This window comes from Aedes albopictus, chromosome 2 (genome assembly GCF_035046485.1).
Source record: "Aedes albopictus strain Foshan chromosome 2, AalbF5, whole genome shotgun sequence".
NCBI lineage: Eukaryota > Metazoa > Arthropoda > Insecta > Diptera > Culicidae > Aedes > Aedes albopictus.
Window position 1 is genome coordinate 479760000 of NC_085137.1, and position 20175 is coordinate 479780174.

At 44.2% G+C, this 20175-nt stretch overlaps 1 protein-coding gene across 1 annotated transcript; it reads right to left on the reverse strand.

Moving 5' to 3' along the window:
• Positions 1–285: 285 nt before the first annotated feature.
• On the reverse strand, positions 286–12091 carry LOC109413962 (all trans-polyprenyl-diphosphate synthase PDSS2). Its single transcript, XM_019687696.3, has 4 exons — positions 11511–12091; positions 1302–1628; positions 815–1224; positions 286–754 (listed from the first exon to the last, which is right to left on the reverse strand). The coding sequence occupies exons 1-4, from the start codon at positions 11852–11854 to the stop codon at positions 483–485; spliced, it is 1353 nt and encodes a 450-aa protein (XP_019543241.2). The 5' UTR covers positions 11855–12091; the 3' UTR covers positions 286–482.
• Between the last annotated feature and the right edge of the window lie 8084 nt (positions 12092–20175).

Consider the following 20175-nt stretch of genomic DNA (forward strand, 5'->3'; position numbering starts at 1 on the left):
TATTGAATTTGTCCAAACAGTTCAAACATTTTCTATTTGCCAAGCTCCAAAACAAGCCCATCATTGCTATGCGTGATGAATGACCATACGGACCATACGCTTTGCTTCCATGTGCTGCGTCCTCTTTTCAATGTGAAGCGAAAGGCCTTGAGTTGGAATATTAGCTCATACTTTACCCATCAAAGTGTTTCCGCTTGTTGTGGGGAGCCGCCGCATTCATCATATTTTTTCTTCTTTTCGAAGCAAGTGATTTCTTTTCAGCTACCATTCACGGATATTGTGGGATGACACCAAAAAAAGCAAGATTTATTCTTGTTAAAAATTAGTATGTTGATTTACTTATTTATACACAGGAATATATTATACACATCATTAATCTTAACACAACATTCGATGGACAGAAATGCCAAACGCTTACGAACTATTGCACAATTTGCATAATCACAAACAGATACATAAATTTAAAAACATAGCTTGCATTCTTACAGTTGCTGCATTGCCAGAATGATATTCTGCAGTGCCGTCTGGGCGTCGGTCGTCGGAAATCGATCCAGGACGTTCATCGCCGCAAGACTGTGCTTCTTCTGGAGGTTCCGGGTCTTTTCCAGGCCGGGTCCGCGAATGATCTCCCGATGCAGCGCAGCGTAGTCCACGTCTTCGATCGAGTTCTTGCCCGGTTCGATGAGTTCGTAGACGCTTGGATCGTACTCCAAGTGGAACAGAACCGGTGCCGAAACCAAACTGAAGTTGGCTCCTGTTGAAGGGGGAAGGGAATTGTTGAATGCAAGATGAGAGGATTCACAGACGATCTTACCTAGAGGTAGTTGATTGAGCAGGAACGGCTGCAACTCGATCGAAGCTTGCCAAGCCAGGGACATGTGCTTCCCGAAGAGGTAACCCTGTTTCTGGAGTTCCTCGGGATGTCCGGCAAGCATCAGAGCTCCGTGACAGCTCTTGCCCAGAAGGCTCCCTCCGCCGAGGACGTGTCTGAGGGACCACTCCTTTTCCGGATGTCCCATGACTCCTTCGACACGCATCGGTTCCATGTTGTCTCGAACATCTCCAAAGTCCAGTTCTTCGAGGGTGCATTCATGAGAGTTCGTACCGGCCGGAGTTTCCGGTTTCGAAGGCAGTGGATTGTTCTGATCGTCACTGTCACCTATGAAGGCGGACTCTGCCAAGTCCCGGTAGGCTGATGTCATCAACATGTTCAGATCTTGGTTCCTATAACAAGTGAAAAATCGTTGTATCAGCATTCGGAACCTTTACCAGATGAGTAGTTGATCGTTGATCACACAAACCTTAACGAAGCGATCTGCTTACTGGCATGGGCCAGCAGATAATCTCCGCCTAACAAAGCGATCTTGTTTCCGAAAACCATGTCGCTATCGCCGCTCAAATTGTTTCCGGCATTGTCCATCGATTGCAGATTGATTACGCCCTGGTGGATCAACTGGGAGCTGCGAATCATCTCCGTGACTTCGGCCAGGGCACGCTGTGAGTGCAGCACACCAACGCTCCGGTCCTGGTCCATTTCCGGCACGGAGGCTGTGTGCCCAGCTGCCTTGGAAATCAGCAAAATGATCAGTCCCCATGCCTGCTGGCTTTTGTCGTTGTAGATGAGTGACCTTGAATTGAAAACCGGAGATTGCTAAATGGCATGCGTGCTATAGAATATCAGCAAAGCTGTGATAATGATGCAACGCTCGAATGGACATCTGCTGAAGAAAGGCGAACCAATGCGAAGAGCAACCATTTGAATGCAAATTAATCCGGTTTTGTTAAATTTAAGCCATCTTCCAAAAACACATAAACTATTCTTAAGATTCGGAAGAGTCCCAAAATAACTCCAAACAAGTTTAGCGGATAACCTAAATGAAAGTGGCATTTTGCCGAAATGCAACCGAAATAAAAATCTGCACATGGATTCTCTACTATAACAAACACCCTACGATGCAGTCAGCCCTCATGAATATTCAAACCATTTAACCCATTCATTGAAATTCATTTATCAATCAAGGGTACCATTTGTGTCGGAATTCGAAATTTTATCGCTAGCTTAGCTTCACACAGGTGGCGCAGCGGCGTAGGGTTTCGAGTAGGTTTAATCGGTTTGGGAGGGGTTCGTCGCTTGTCCTAAAACATAAAACACCATCAATCATTCGCATAAACTGGCTTCGCGGTGGATGATGCTTTGATCGGAGACTAGTTTTATTGATAGATTTTATGCAATGCTGGCTGCATTTTCGATTGCTTTCTTCTTCACACGGGTGACAATATGTTGTGGCAGATCGTGATGCTTTAGGGCGAATAGTGGATGATTATGTTGGGCTTCGTTGATGATGGCTGGGATCCCGCAACTCAGGCAGTGGGAAGCAAGTCTGCAAGACCATGCTCACGATGTTCGAGCATAGCCAAATCATTGAACTAGGTGTCGGCCCTTTGGCCTGATGATCCATTCGGGGCCTAACGCACATATAGCACCGTCAACAAAATCAACCAAGGGTTCGTAAGTAGGGTGACAATGGGTATTATCGGCAGGTTTGTTCTCTTCGTCATAAGGGGTTTTTGTCAGCCAAATTACCTGAAACTTGGCCATATAATTCAGCTTAGTTGGGAAGGATTTAAGACCAACTCTGAGTTCTATAGTTTTCAAAAAACCCCCAAAGACGAAGAGAACAAAACGGCCGAGAATAGGTAATTTCCCCTATATTAGAATCCATCCTGGAACAAACTCCAACGATGTTCTGGAAGTATGTCAAGTCCCAACGATCTACACGGCAAACACACACGAGTAAGCAGCAAATCTGTTCTGCAGTTTTTATCAAAGTGTATACAACACGATGTCCCCGCAACTTCATCCAGAGTGCTATAGTTAAGTGACGTCTCTATAATGTGCATCTACCACCTTCAAATTTATCCTACGATGATGTAAATACTGCGAACATTGACAATGTTGTGCGCTACAAAAGATGCTGGCGTCAACGGACGGTCTGCCACCTGTTGAAGTATTATGGTGGTACATGTGGTGCTATTGTTCAGCCGTTCTTTAGACGGTAAAATCTTCCTATGTGACTCGCCTTCATGACACCCATTCACAACGCACTGGAACGTTGAAAACTGCCGTGGCATCTTGATCGGCTGGGGTAAGTTTACGAATGTTTATGATGTTATGGGCTGCAAAACGGTGAGTCGATAAAGAGAGCGTCCAACATAGCTCTGCTCCTCACAAGTTCCTACCTCATGCTTCCACGGGTCAAGCGATGACAAGGACCGCCAGCTAAGAGTTGTGTGGTTAGCTGGTAGTGTAGCCTTTGGAGGTTCCTTCAGTGATTGTTCAAATGCTGTTTTCGAGGTTTCCTTCAGGAGTTTCTCCAGAGATCCTTTAACGTATTTCTGCAGATATTACTTCAGAGATCAGTGACAAGCAAAGCGCGGAGGCTGAAACATGCCGCATTTCGTCTTTACCGCGTTTTTGCATTTTTCTTTGTGTTTACGTTCGTACTTGAGTGGAACGCTGGGAAGAGTGAACGGTCGTCGGTCGTCAGTGACAAGCAGGGCGCGGAGGCTGAAACATGCCGCATTTCGTCGTTCCCGCGTTTAGTATTTTTCTTTGTGTTTTTTGTTCGCACTTTGTGTAAACGATCGACGATGGCTCGGTGGCAAGATACCACATTGCCCGCATCATGGTGCTCGTGTTCGTCGTTATTCCGAGTTCGGAAATGCTAGTGTGGCCGACGGGGAAAGAAATTCATCAACGTCTCTTCAGCGAACAGTGCCTTTTATTTTAGATGTTGCTTTTAAGCTACAAATAAACAAGTGTTACCTATTTGCATGTTTCAGTAGAGGTAACTGTTACTTACAATTTCGGTGACTACTGGTTATTTAATTCCCCTCGCTATCCACTACAATCTTTGCCTGCGACCTTCTGTAGTTCGGACCTAAGTTAAGTATTATTATTCACTGATTGCATGTTACTAAATATTCAGTTACCTTAGAAATTCGTATAAGTGCTTCAAATGCAAATGAAAATCTTCTATGCCGTACTACAATTTTGATTTCCGTACTATTAGCTGTAAGAAATTAGGTTTACATTTTTAGGAAATAATCGAATTCAACTTTACTTACAGTAGGATACAAATTAACGTAAATATAAGTAGAAATCAATCCAAAATAAACTAAGTTATACTCGCAATCAACCTCGTAATCGAATCTCAAATCACATTCAATTTCTCCTCGTCATCTCATTTGACGTTTGCCCTATCGCTGCTCTGTTGATCTCCTACATCGCATACGGTCGAAGGGTGATCAAGATCGCCACCGTCTATCGTACACTTTGTCATGCGGCCGTCCGTGCTGCCAGTATCAACAGCTAGTATCCAAGAGATTGTTTTTCAGTGCGTCGGGTATTCTCGCTTATGTATTTTTTTCGGATTCTTCGATGGACGATCGGAGAATCAGCGAGTGGTGTGAACGAGTGAACATTTTATATGGTTTGGACCGTTTGCATGCTGAGACCAAAGCCAAATATAGAAAACCAGCTGGTCAGGATTACCCGGTGAGTTCGTTCCTTATTATTACTTTTTGAACATGACTTGTATGGGGATTTCGGAGGGGTAGCCTAAGGAAGTTAAATGAACTGGTTTCCGGGCAAATGTTCGTGGGGTGGCCAGACTTTTTCACGAGATAACAATTATCTTGTTGTTTTCCGAAGGTCTCCAGTGAATTTAGCTTACCCTGCTACAACAAACCATCAGGTAGATCATTCCGTTCCGGTATGACTCTGCAGCCATAGGTAATCCTTGCGCTGATGGTGGGTACACAATCATCATCATCATCATCATCATATTACTTCAGAGATTTCTTCAAGGATTTCTACATATATTTCTTCCAGAATTCTGCTGGAGATTGTTCCAATAATTCCAATTGGAATTATTCGAAGTATTTCTTCAGGAATTTCTTCTAGTAATTGTTTCAGAAAATGTTACTAGAGATCCATAACGCGCGCCATCAAGCAACCGAAACTGCACCGCGCTCGCGCTGTATACGAAAAGCGAGGTTTTTTGGTAGTGTTGTACTTTTTACAACAGCACGCGCGCTGAAGGTTTAAGGATTTTTGTTTAATAAGATCGTTAGTATTCCTTCAATAATTCATCCAGAAATTACTGCAGACATGGATTTCTTCAAATTTTTATCCAGGGATTCCTACAGAAATTATTCCAGGAATTCGCTAAGAAAGCTCTCGTGAGATTCCCTTAGCAATCCCTCATGGGATTGCTTCCGAGGTTCATCATGGGGTTTATTCACAGATTTTTCCAAGATGTTTCAAGAGATTCGCCTTGGAATTCCTTCTGTGATTCTTTCGAGAACAACTTCCAAGAATATTTTGAAAATGCCTACGAGAACTCTTCTTGGGATTCCTTTAGGAATTGATTCAAATTCAATACTGTTTTTTAAATCAAAGCAAAATAATATATGATTCTAATACTAAGGGCCCATATAGCCGAGGCGGTAAACGCACGGGTATTCAGCATGACCATGCTGAGGGTGACGGGTTCGATTCCCGGTCGGTCCAGGATCTTTTCGTAAAGGAAATTTCCTTGACTTCCTTGGACATAGAGTCGTGCCTGCCACACGCTATACACATGCAAAAATGGTCATTGGTAGAGGAAGCTCTCAGTTAAAAAACTGTGGAAATGCTCATTGAACACTAAGCTGAGAAGCAGGCTTTGTCCCAGTGAGGACGTTACGCCAAGAAGAAGAAGAAGACTAAGCGACTTTGATTCTAAAATAAATGTAATAGAAACAAAGTCATTGTGTCTTTGATTGAAAAAAATGACTACTTTGAAATAAATATAGAATTTCGCACAAGTGTATCCGCCGCCATTTTGTTTCCATTGGTTAAAAGTGGAAAATAAAAGACGACATTGTCGAAAAAGAGGTCGTAAAATATTTTTTAATCGTTCGCTGCCTTCATTGGTAAGTACAATAAAGTGAAACTTATTGTTTATTTCTAAAATTCATATTCTTCTAAATAACGACTACACAGCTAACCTGTTCAGGATAATCGAGCGCAAGGAACTTGAGGAACTCACTCTGTTGTCGTTCCTAGCGGATAGGAAGCAAGTGCATGTTGCCGTAATTGAGAAAAGACCTGGTAAGCATCTACTGTTCATAAAATTATGTTTTCTAAGGAAACCCTTTTTGATTTATAGAATCTTCCTCCGCTATCCATCGAACCTTCTGCCGAATCTGCGTCTGCAACTACGCCGCTTCCACCCACCTTCACCGGCTATTGCTGATGCAACAAAAGGCAACTGCAAAAATGTAAAACTGCAAAATTCTAAAATCTATTATTAAGATTATGATTATGATTTACCTAATTAAATATAGTAAATATTATCCTTAAAAAGTTGTATCCAATTCTATTGGATTATCTGCTTTGCATTTAGATCACATGCTCTTATTATTTACAAGATCGCAATCAATAAAAGCAGATAATCCATACATATTTGTCTGGACTTTTTGAAGTATATTACTATCAAATAGAGACGAACCAGCCAAGGGCTGAAAGTTCCTTAAATAAAGACAAATCAATCAATTACTATTAAATAGTATTATTTTTAAAACAAAAAAAACTGTATTTGATTTAAAAATAGGTGGTTTTTGATTCAAAAATAAATATTTTTGAAATAAAGTAGTAATATATTTGTTTCAATGAAAATGAATATTAGAATTAAATATTTTACACTTCCAGGCTTATGACAGCTGGACTTAAAAACAACAAAATAAATGCTTTGAAGCTAATACTCGCTGTTTTGATTCAATAAAAATTGCACTTAGGCCGTGGATCAATGCTATTTTATTTTTGTTTCAAAGTTGTTTATTTTAGAATTTAAAATATATTTTTCTGCGTGCAGCCAAAATTGCCCAATGCTAGTGCAGCCTGGGCACTGTTGTCCTTCTGACTTCAGCCGAATTGAGGAGGTACGACCCGAGCGTCTGTTCACCAAGGAAGTGCGGCTCAAACAGTGTCTGTTCTGGCATCCAGCTGCCGAGTAAGAAACGCTGCACCACGCTCAGGTAGATCCAAGGTGGTAGCCCCTTCAACGCGGTCGTCCCAGTGTTGGTTGGGACGTTGAACAGAACTGGCACTATGGCCCTCCGGCGAGACAACAGTGTTGGCGTAGGCCCAATAAGCCACCCGTAAAAATCCCCATTGTGAATAACATAGAAGAAAATACAACTCGATACAAACGGCAAAGACCCACGCGACGAAATAAGGACTACGATTGGAAACTTGGAACATGGAATTGCAAGTCACTAGGTTTCGCAGGATGTGACAGGATAATTTACGACGAACTACATACCCGCAACTTCGACATCGTGGCGTTGCAGGAACTTTGTTGGACTGGACAGAAAGTGAAAAAAAGCGGGCATCGAGCGGCTACCTTCTACCAAAGCTGTGGCACCACCATTGAACTGGGAACAAGATTTATAGTGTTGGGCAAGATGCGACAACGTGTGATCGGGGGGCAGCCGATCAACGCAAGGATGTGCATGTTGAGAGTTAAGGGCCGTTTCTTCAACTACAGCATCATCAACGTCCACTGCCCACACGAAGGGAGACCTGATGACAATATAGAAGCGTTCTACGCGCAGTTAGAGCAAACATACGATGGTTGCTCGCCGCGTGACGTGAAAATCGTTGTCGGCGACATGAACGCGCAGGTAGGAAGGGAGGAAATGTACAGACTGGTAACGGGCGAAACAGCCTGCATGCCGTATCGAATGATAACGGTCAGCGATGCGTAAACTTTGCAGCCTCCCGTGGTATGGTAGTCCGAAGCACCTTCTTCCCCCGCAAAGCCACCCGGAGATCACCCGACCATCAAACAGAAAACCAAATCGACCACGTTCTAATCGACGGTAAATTCTTCTCGGATATAACCGATGTCCGCACATACCACAGTGCGAATATAGACGCGGATCACTACTTAGTCGCTGTATGCATGCGCTCAAAACTTTCGACAGTTATCACCACGCGTCGAAGTCGAACGCCGTGGCTCAACATCGAGCAGCTGCGTAACGTAGAAGTGGTTCAAGACTACGCGCAGCAGTTAGCAGTTGCGCTACGAGAAGAATGCAGCATGGGCGAGAATGCTGCAACACCGTACGAGAGCAAATGAGGCACGTTACAAACAGGCGCGGAACAGGCAGAACTCAGTCTTCTGAATAAAGAAGCGCCAGCAGGAAGAACGAGATCACGAAGCGATGGAAGAGCTGTACCGCGCTAAGGACACACGAAAGTTCTACGAGAAGCAGAATCGCTCGCGCAGAGACTTTGTGCCACATGCCGACATGTGCTGAAATAATCCCGGGAATATTCTCACGAACGAGCGTGAGGTGGTCGAGAGGTGGCGGCAGCATTACATACGATGAGCACCTCAATGGTGACGTTGCGGCGTGGTAATAGATCTAAGAGTACGTGCGTAGGACAAAAGATTTCCAGCCCCCAACCTCCAGGAGATTGAAGAGGATGTTGGCCGGTTGAAAAACTACAAAGCCGCTGGAGCAGATCAACTACCAAGCGAGCTTCTAAAATACGGTGGAGAAGCACTGGTGAGAGCACTACACTGGGTCATTACCAAGATTTGGGAGGAGGAAGTATTACCGGAGGAATGGATGGAAGGTATCGTGTGTCCCATCTACAAAAAGGGCGACAAGTTGAATTGCGGGAACTACCGCGCGATCATACTACTGAGTGCTGCCTACAAGATACTCTCTCAAATCTTATGCCGCCGTCTATCACCGATTGCAAGTGAGTTCGTGGGGCAATATCAGGCTGGATTTATGGGTGCACGCGCTACAACGGACCAGATGTTCGCCATCCGCAAGGGGTTGCAGAAATGCCGCGAATACAACGTGCCCACCCATCATTTGTTCATCAATTTCAAATCGGCGTATGATACAATTGATCGAGATCAGCTATGGCAGATCATGCACGAATACGGATTCCCGGATAAACTGATACGATTGATCATGACGACGATGGACCGAGTCCGAGTGATGTGCGTAGTTCGAGTATCATGGACACTCTCGAGTCCCTTCCAATCTCGCAGAGGGCTACGGCAAGGTGATGGTCATTCGTACTTGCTTTAGAGGGTGTAATAAGGAGAGCGTGGGATAAACACGAGTGGAACGATTTTCACGAAGTCCGTTCAGCTGCTTGGTGTCGCTGATGATATTCGTATTAATGCTCTTAAATTTGAAACGATGGCGGAAACGTACACCCGACTAAAGAGATAAGCTAGGCGAATCGGATTAGTCAATAAGTGGTGGACGATTAGTGGACCCTTTGCAGAGTGCGAGATGCACAGCCAAAGGGACCGAGTCGAATGGAGACGACTCCTACAGCAGGACTCTTACGCCATAGTTTGATCGGTAAGGTAAGTGTCTAAACCCAACAAACATTTTTGCTGTATAAGAGTGGAAGAAACTACTTTCAAGCAAACTTCAGCTTAAGAAACTGCTATTCAGCTAGTTCTGTTACTTGGGAAGTTCTTCGAGGAAATATTTAAGACTCACTGTTTTTTAACGAAAAGTTATTCTGCGCCACAGAAGTTAAAGCAGCACTATAATGAATACTAGAACTATTAACTATCGTTTTCAATCTTTTGTCGGTTCAAGTCGGTTTTGCTGATGAACCAATAGATTAATTCGTTATATTATACCAGATCCCCGAAAACGGTTACGAATATTAAGCCTTATTCACAGATAAACAGACGTAACAGTCTAATCATTCTCATCGTACACCGATTAAACGACCAATTTTAAAATGTGATAGTTGGCCGACGGGCCACCCGTGGCGCTTCCATCGGTTTTGTTAGAGTTTGACGTTTGCGCACTACCGCCACCTAGTTCATGGTTGGCCAAACTCAGTCTTTTTAGCATTGGGCGAACATGTTACCGTGACTATATTTCTAATCGGAAAGTGTTGGAAGTGTTATTTCTGTTTGTCTGTGCCTTATTGTGCCTTTTTGTTTTAATTCCAAAAAAGAACCCTTTGACGAAATTAAGCGATGAACATTTTTTTTTTAGTACTGGACTAATTCAGCCGATGCCCGGATAGAGGCTAATGGCAAACAAAGGACAAAAAAATAACTGGTTTTGCCATCATATCTCATTTTGCCATTCTTCTGTTATTATGAAAAACTTAAAATGGCAAATCAATAGCAAAATATACATAGCAAATCTTGTCATTGATATGTTATTCATGAATATTGCTAAATAACACATCAATAACAAAAATTACTATCATGGCAAAACTTGCAATTTAGCATCTTTTATGATGAATTGTATAAAATATCAAAACAATAACATAATTTACATTCCTAGATAAATTTGCCATTATTTTGATATTGTGAGAAATTATTTATAAACATTAGGCACCATAACATATTTTACTCTTTTTTTTTTCTCCTGTTGGGGACATAGTACCACTGCGACCATTAATTTGATCTATTGTGGTGTCAAACATTCTATTTTAATGGTAAAATTTGCCATTCTTTTGCCATTAAGCTCTACTCGGGTGTGAATAACATTGCATAAATAAGGGCAAATGAAAATTGACCGTTCTTGAAGCACAAGGCAATCGTTAGTAAATGTTTCAATTTTGATGAAGCTGACATGGTATAAATTACACATTTAAAAGTTTCGCCGATGAAGCTTGATATCAGGCTTCATCTTTTTTTCATTTAAATAAAAACAAAGGATTTAAACATCGTTTGTTTTGGTTGTTATTTTTGTATTTTTGTTACAACTGAACACGTAGGATAACAAAAAGAATAAAATCAATCTGATCCGTACTCACTTGTTTTGGTAGTGTCAAATTAGTAATGGCACTGTGACTAAATTTCCGGAGTCAAGTTTTTATATTAATTTATCATATCTTGTTTGTTTCGCTATGCAGACTGCTACCCTGCAATACAACTCCATACTCGTTTATTGATCACATAGCTTACGTTTATTCTGGCTCCTATTCTAACAACCCAAGATCGACGCTTGCTCAAACAGTCCGCTCTCATTGCCTTTGCTGAAAGGTACATAGGAGCTCAATCAGGCTGTCCTTGCTAAAACGAGTTTAATGATGCTTGGTAATGGTGCACACACTCTGCCTAATAACCCGTCGATTGAACGTATAATTTGGTTGTTGTTCTTTGCAGACTCTAACGACGCAGTATAGAACCATTCTCTACAATTGCTGATCATGGTCGGTTCACTTCACTAACAATATTTTTCACAATTTTCAGGAACACCACCCCCTTCACTCAATGAATAACCAAAGCCTCGCACTTTCTTCACAGCACCTTCGCGGCGAGTTACCTAAGATCATCCAAACAACACCTCAATTATCCACACGATCAAACAGCCCATTCAAATGGCCATCGCGAAACAACCGAAATCCTCTCGATTCACACCGTCCAAAATCACCGTCCAAAAGCACTTACTTGGCGGACTTGAGCAACGGATGATTGCTTCCAATCAGTTTTCGTAGATGCAATGCCACATTGGCAATCTCGTCGCTGAGCAAAAACCGTAGATTCAGAAACGACGTCGGATAGCCCACGATCTGTTCCGCTTCACTAACGGCTCGATTCCAGTCGTGCTTCTGGACACCCTTGACTTCCGCTTTGGCCAGGGCCAACTTTTCTCCGGCTCTGGAACTGGCACTGATCCACCGACGCTCGCCGAGTACGGCCACCGCTGCTGGACCACTAGAACCGAGTGCGCCCAGAACCGAGCAGTTCCTGAGCAGCAGACACCGCGAGACGACCATCCTACTTAGAGCCATGATGCAGACTGTGCCGTGCCGAGTTTGAATTTGCCTACAGCCACACACGCTGGATGGGCGACCGAGAGCGCGCGCCTTCGATCATTTGCCCGCCAAGACCCAACAACGCAGCGCTTGTCGTTAACTTTTAGTGCTTGCTCACGAATTTTTCCGTTGACTCTTTGGTGCAACCGCAGATGGCGCGGCGCAGGAGCTATCATGGATGGTCCTACTTGAAAGGCCGAAGATCAAATCGAGCGTATAGTTTGTGGTATAGATGAGGTGGCTTGGTTTGTGTAGAGAAACCCCTTTGATAGACTTTTGGTTGACGCTACTTTGGGTGCAGTCGGCCGCGATGTAACTGGGGAAGATCGTGCAGGTGTAACAAACACCATGACGAAGCTGAACTTTGCTAAGGTCTTGGGTATGCCGTATTCGAAGGTAATTTATTTTTGTGTGTTGAAACTGGGTAAATAGCGTGGACCCGGCACTAAATTGGTGATCGATGAATAAGTATGGTTGAAGTAGTAGTCCACCGATGCTCCTTCCCACAGTTTTGAATCAAATTATTCAACTTATACTCAGGACTAGTTATTAGATTTTATGTTATTAATCTTATTAAACCTAAAACTGCTGAGTGAAATTTAAAGCACATAATTTATTATTATTTTCTAATGAATTTCACTTGTAATGTGTAAACACAATATTTAGCTTAACATTTAAGCATTTTTACATAGTACTAAGTTGTTTAAAATTATGTAAAAACATGCATGTATTGCATTTCTGTTATTTCTGTTTATTTTATTTTGATGATATTGATGGATTTGTTTTGTGAATTTTAACCTTATACTAATTGTTGTCGTGAGGGTGGATGTAGTTTTGGACTTCTGTGAGCAAACTCGATTCTTTGCTGCGATTAGCATTAAGATAGAAATTCAATTTAACCCTAGTAGGATGTTGGTGTCAATATAACCCAGGCAGGCACGTTGAACGTGCACTGCGCCATCGTGGAGCGGAAAACCTAACATCTTAAATTTATTACAATACAAATAGATACGTTATTCACTCTCTCACTCATGTATCCTGAGCACCCCTGCAGGTAAATAGGGCCTACGTATAACATCTCCATTATGGGCAGCTGCTGGTTTTAGCCTTGACTTGGGCCCAGGTCAGGTTCTTATCGACTTCCAAGGTTTCCTTGATGAGGCTCCGACGCCACGAACCCCTAGGTCTGTCTCTGCTGCAATGCCCTGCCGAATTTCAATCCAGTGCTTGTTTACAGATTACATCTCCTTCGTAGTGTATGACCGACCCACCTTCATTTACGTTCTCGAATTTCTGTTGATATCGGTTTCTGATGGCATCGTCGATGGAGCTTAGTATTCTAGAATCTGTTGTGAGGCCACAAGGCCTGAATTATATAAACCGCAGACATCGGTTGATGACAACCTGTAGCTTCTATGTGGTCTCTGCTGATACACACCACGTTTCGCTGGAGTACAGTAGCACAGATTATACGTTGGAATTGAAAATTCGAATTTTAGTGCGTTGATTGATCTGATTGGATCTCCATATATTTCGTTAACTCGTAAAAGGAGCCCTAGCCGCCTTAATCCGTGCTTCTATGTTGATCTTGGCACCGGCATCTATCGCGATCTGCCTGCCCAGATATTGAAAATTTTCTACCTTAACCACTGTTTGCCCAGTAACTGTAAAGTTGGCGGGGTTTTGTTGACATCCACCGATTTGGTCTTGCTGACGTTGATGGTTAAACCCGCCGTAGAGGAATGTTCGTCCGGGTCGTTGAGCTTATTCTGCATGCCAGAGCGCTGTTGGGCTAATAGAGCAACATCATCGGCCAAATCGAAGTCTTTCAGATGCTCCATAGTGATGGGCTGCCAGGGTTACATTATTAGTCTAATCAATAATCCACCGATCTCTCTCTCTTCTTGGCGTAACGTCCTCATTGGGACAATGCTTGCTTCTCAGCTTAGTGTTCTATGAGTACTTCCACAGTTATTAACTGAGAGCTTCCTCTGCCAATGACCATTTTGCATGCGTATATCGTGTGGCAGGCGCGAAGATACTCTATGCCCAAGGAAGTCAAGGAAATTTCTTTTACGAAAAGATCCTGGACGGACCAAAAATCGAACCCGTCACCCTTCAGCATGGTCATGCTGAATACCCGTGCGTTTACCGCCTCGGCTATATGGGCCCCTTTAATCCACCGATCTGCTGCAACTGAATGCATATTTCCATTCGTATTTTCTATTTTCGTCTTGCTTGCTTATATGTTTAGTTAGTATACATTAGGAAACGTACAAAACTAAAAAGTTAGGAGAATAATACATTTTAGTAACAACTTCGATCTGAATGGCGAAGAGAATGTAGGCACGGAGGACCAATGCAGCGGAGGAAATGACTATGTTGGTGCAGCAGAGGACGGGAACGAACCAACTCCCATGCTGAGGGAAGTTAAGGATGCGATCCACCAGCTCAAAAATAACAAAGCGGCTGGTAAGGATGGTATCGCAGCAGAACTCATCAAGATGGGCCCGGAAAAGTTGGCCACCTCTCTGCACCAGTTAGTAGTCAAGATCTGGGAAACCGAACAGCTACCGGAGGAGTGGAAGGAAGGGATAATCTGTCCCATCCACAAGAAAGGCGACAAGTTAATGTGTGAGAACTTTCGAGCGATCATCATTTTAAATGTCGCCTACAAAGTGCTATTCCAGATCATCTTCCGTCGTCTTTCACCTAAAGTAAATGAGTTCGTGGGAAGTTATCAAGCCGGTTTTATCGACGGCCGGTCGACAACGAACCAGATCTTCACCGTGCGGCAAATCCTCCAGAAATGCCGTGAATACCAGGTCCCAACGCATCACCTGTTCATCGACTTCAAAGCGGCATACGACAGTATCGACCGCACAGAGCTATGGAAAATTATGGACGAGAACAGCTTTCCCGGGAAGCAGACTAGACTGATAAGAGCAACGATGGACGGCGTGCAGAACAGCGTAAGGATTTCGGGTGAACTATCCAGTTCATTCGAATCTCGACGGGGACTACGACAAGGTGATGGACTTTCCTGCCTACCATTCAACATCGCACTGGAAGGTGTTATGCGACGAGCCGGGCTCAACAGCCGGGGTACGATCTTCACGAAATCCAGCCAATTTGTCTGTTTTGCGGATGACATGGAAATTATTGCTAGAATATTTGGAACGGTGGCAGAACAGTACACCCGCCTGAAACGTGAAGCAGCAAAGGTCGGACTGGTGGTGAATGCGGCTAAGATAAAGTACGTGCTGGTAGGTGGGACTGAGCGAGACAGGCCAAGCCTTGGCAGCAATGTTACGATAGACGGGGATACTTTCGAGGTGGTAGAAGAATTCGTCTACCTCGGTTCCTTGCTAACGGCTGACAATAACGTGAGCCGTGAAATACGAAGGCGCATCATCAGTGGAAGTCGTGCCTACTATGGGCTCCAGAAAAACTGCGGTCAAAAAAGATTCACCCCCGCACCAAATGTACCATGTACAAGACGTTAATAAGACCGGTGGTTCTCTACGGACACGAGACATGGACGATGCTCGAGGAGGACCTGCAAGCACTCGGAGTTTTCGAGTGACGGGTGCTAAGGACGATCTTCGGTGGCGTGCAGGAGAACGGTGTGTGGCGGAGAAGGATGAACCACGAGCTCGCTGCACTTTACGGCGAACCCAGCATCCAGAAAGCGGCCAAAGCCGGAAGGATACGATGGGCAGGGCATGTTGCAAGAATGCCGGACAACAACCCTGCAAAGTTGGTGTTTGCTAACCATCCGGTTGGTACAAGAAGGCGTGGAGCGCAGAGAGCACGATGGGCGGACCAGGTGGAGCATGATCTGGCGAGTGTTGGGCGTGACCGACGTTGGAGAGCTGCAGCTGCAAATCGAGTATTACGGCGACAAATTGTTGATTCAGTATTATCATGAATATGATGATGTTAACTAACTAAAATAATAAATAACAACTTCGATCCTTTGAGCTACAGCACGAAAGTTTCATCAATATTAAACAGCACTGGCGCAGTCTTGTTCCGTGTACTATTGACAGTTGCATAAAACCTCTGCATATCGTTCCAATCCATACTTTCCTGCACTTTACACTCTCTTCGTGCTACCGTTTCTAGCTGCATTGGATTCGTTTCTCTTCTGCTCCCTGTTGAGCCAGCCACTACCATCCGTCTTCCGGCGATATTCTTTTCGTTCGTCACTCGTTGCCTCTGGATAATTTCTTTCGAATTTTTACGACTGCACCAATAATGATCTGAGTCAATGTTCGGACTCCTGTTAGGACCTCACATCTATCTCGACCGAAAAAAGTCGGCCGTCGATTGCCATCCCTCTAGCAGTAGCGAATGCCACAAGCCGCAGACCATTATCGTTGGTAGCGGAATGAAGGCTTTCCGTTCCGATGACAGGTCGAAAGAACCTGTTTCTGCCGATCTGCGATTCGATAGGTGATTCTGCCTTATTGCCACCGCTGTAGAAGATATTGTATTAGAATAAAGTGTAGGCGATCTAGATTATCTAGGAGGTCTTAAGGAAGAGCAATGGGGGCTCTCACGGAGGATTTTACATGGGTTTTGAGGGGATCTCAGGGCCCAAGCAACACACATGTTATATATTAGTCACGACAGCGCAAGTTTTGGTTGTATAGAAGTTTATTTGACGTTATTCCAACACGATGTTAGAATTACTTAAAATAAACTTCTATACAACCAAAACTTGCGCTGTCGAAACTTTTATATAACATGTGTGTTGCTTGGGGGGTTTCAGAGAGTTTCAAAAGAGCTGGGGGGGGGGGGTGTCTGGTATGAAACTTACATGGGTGTATCATGAGTTTTCAGAAGGCTCACAGGTTTCATAAAAGGAGAGTTTCAAAATGGTTCCAAGAAATTTTAGGGGTTTCCGATGTTTGCAAGGAATTGTATGGGATTTCAGGAGTGCTTCCAGGTTTTGAGAAGTTTCGGGGATGTTCCAGGGATGTTTCAAAGGGTTTCGGGAAATATTCAATGGAGTTTCAGGGGGTTTCCTTCACGATTGTTCCAAGGGGTTTTTTTTCCCTGTAGGGGTACACAACCACTGCGACCATTAATTGATCTATTGTGGTAAGACCCAGTTGCTTTATGCAGTACATTAGTACACTCACTAGTATTAAGAACTAGCGATTATTTTTTTAGGCCTGCATTATACCCCAGTCTGAAATAGCTTCCAAAATGAAATCCACTACCTTCTTGGGATTTATATTCCACCAGATATCTCGGGGATGCATGATGCATCCACCGAAATAACGTTCTCTCTTCTTAAAGAGATAACTACACTCACAAAGTAGATGTTCCGAGGTTTCAGAGTTGAAACCACAGAACCGACATTCTTCTGATTGAATCTTCTTGAGCTTCAATAGAAAGTGTCGAGATGGGCAGTGCCCGGTTAACAATCCTGTGTACACACTTAATTCGCGTTTACTAAGTTTCAGTAGTGTGTTCGTGTTTTTCACGCTTGGTACGATGAATCTCTTTGACTGGGATATTCCAGGTGCAGTATGCCAGTTTGCTCCTACGCTCTGTTTCTCCCAATTTTTTAGCTCCATCTATAGAGCACTTGATGATACTCCACAGAAGGGTCCCGGTCCATACAAGGCACCCAGAGATTTCTCCCTAGCTAGCTGGTCCGCAATTTCGTTGCCTGCAATTCCACAATGACCTGGTACCCAGAATAATTTTACAGTATTCCTTCCAGCCAGTTCCTTCAGTAGTGTAATGCACACCCATACTAGCTTAGAATAACATTCAAATGTGCCAAAGGGCTTAGGGGCATTTCATGAGTTCTCAGAGGCGATTCAAAGGGGTCTCATTAGAATTTTGAAGGTATGATTTACTCTAATGGGTATCCTCTAGGAGGGTGGCTTTCCAGTCATGACAAAAATAAAAATACTACTAAAAATAAAATTCAACAGTCGAAAATTGTCAACTAATGGGTATCAGGGAGTATTTCAGAAATGCGTGACATTTTAGAGGGCTAAAAAAGGGGATTTCATGGTGTTTCAGGGCCGTTTCTGGGGATCTTAGGTGGATTTATGGGCACTCTAAGAGCCGTTTCAGGAGGTGTCAGGACGTTTTAGAATGCAGGTGATTTTAGGGGCGTTTCAGGAAGCCTCAGTGGGTTAAGGAGGGTTTCAGGGACTCTAAAGAGGGTTTCAGAGAGTCTCAGAAGGATTTAGGAAGGTTACATGGGTGTTCAGAGGCATTTTGGCGCGTCTCAAGAGGATTCAGGGGCTTTTAGGGGGATCCAGGGCTGTTTCAGGTAGTTTTATAGGATCCCAGGGGCATTTCAGATGGCCTCGGGAAAATACAGGGGCTTTCAGAGGATGTCAAAGAGTTTCAGAGGTTCTCCGAGGCGATTCATGCGGTCTCAAACGGTTTCAGAAAGTTCTAAGGGACTACAGGGGCGTTTCAGAGGCTTTCAGGGGGTTTCAAATAGCCAGGAAGTTTCAGGGGCAGAGAAGAGAATTGTCGGACAAAAGAAGCATAAAACAAGCAATAAAGAAGGCTCAATCTTTGAGCTTGACGACCTTGTGGCACGATAAAGGCTGGATATGCTGCGCATCCAGATCCCATTGTGATCCACTAGCCTCTGCCCAGCAACTCCTATCCCTACTCCGCGTGGTAACGGCCGGAAACTACGAGCTACCTTAAGGAAGATCGGGTAACCAACCCCGGTGGGAACTTTGGTCGTAGGCTGACAGCGAAACCTGCAAACCTGAGCATCTGTTCTCCAGGAAGAACGGCTCACAACAGCGTCTGATCCCCATGTTAGGGGCGGTTGATCAACGTCCGAGTGCCAGGGAAGGACTCTAAGCTCAACCGTGCACTATGGTCCTCCAGAAAGTACGGGGTTGGTGTCAGGCCCTACGAGCCAGCCGTAAAAACCATTGTTACGGAAAATCAGCAACAGAATAATACGAACCAAGACCAACGGCAACGACCCCAGCGAACAAAAAGAACTTGCGATTGGAAACTCGATACATGGAACGGCCGATCTCTCACCCCGCATAATCGCCGATCTACTGAAGGACCGCGGGTTCGGCATCGTAGCGCTGCAGGAGGTGTCTTGGATATGATCCATGATGCGAACGTTTAGAGGTACTCATGTTATCTACCAGAGCTGCGGCAACACACGCGAGCTGGGAACAGCTTCCATCGTGAAGGGTGATATGCAGAAGCGCGTGATCGGTTGCTGGCCGATCGACGAAAGAATGTGCAGGTTGAGGATCAAGGGTTGACTCTTCAACTACAGTATAATAAACGTGCACAGCCCACACTCCGGAAGCACTGAAGATGATAAGAATGCATTTTATGCGCAGCTCGAACGCGAGTACGACCGCTGGCCAAGCCACGACGTCAAGATCATCATAGGAGATTTAAACGCTCAGGTAGACCAGGAGGAGGAATTCAGACCTACGATTGGAAAGTTCAGCGCCCACCAGCCGACGAACGAATATGGACATATGTATGTACTTAGCACCTTTTTCCAGCACAGCCTCCCTTATCGTTACACCTGAAGATCACCACCTACAGACAGAATCGCAAATCGAGAGACCACGGCAACGACGACGCCAACGAAATGAACCAACTCTCACGCTGAGAAAAGTTAAGGATGCCATTCATTAGCTCAAATATAACAAAGCAGCTGGTAAGGATGGTATCGCAGCTGAACTCATCAAGATGACCCCAGCAAAGTTGGCCATCTTTCAGCACTGGTTAATAGTCAGTGATAATCAGGATCTGGGAAACCGAACAGTTACCGGAGGAGTGGAAGGAAGGGGTAATCTGCTCCATTCACAAGCAAGGCGATCATTTAAAATGTGAGAAGTTTTGAGCGACCACTATTTTGAATGCCGCCTACAAAGTCCTATCTCAGATCGTCTTCCGTTGTCTGTCACCTAAAACGAATGAGTTCGTGGGAATTTATCAAGCCGGCTTCATCGACGGCCGGTCGACAACGGACCAGATCTTCACCGTACGGCACAATCCTCCAGGAATGGCGTGAATACCAGGTCCCAACGCATCACCTGTTCATCGAATATAAAGTGGCATACGACAGTATCGACCGCACAGAACTATGGAAAATCATGGACGAAAGAGGCTTTCCTGGGAAGCTGACTAAATTGATTAAAGCAACGGTGTGCAAAACTACGTAAGGATTTCGGGTGAACTATCCAGTTTATTCAAATCTCGTCGAGGACTGCGATAAGTTGATGGACTATCATGCCTACTCTTAGACATCGCTCTTTTTG

What these genes read in the sequence shown, in the direction of transcription:
- LOC109413962 (XM_019687696.3), bottom strand. Translation starts at nt 11,854, where the DNA reads ATGGCTCTAAGTAGGATGGTCGTCTCGCGGTGTCTGCTGCTCAGGAAC. An exon ending in CCGTTGCTCAAGTCCGCCAA is followed by an intron (nt 1,629 to 11,510) that starts GTAAGTGCTTTT and finishes TTTCAATTCAAG; the next exon opens with GTCACTCATCTACAACGACA. An exon ending in GCTCAATCAACTACCTCTAG is followed by an intron (nt 755 to 814) that starts GTAAGATCGTCT and finishes CCCCTTCAACAG; the next exon opens with GAGCCAACTTCAGTTTGGTT.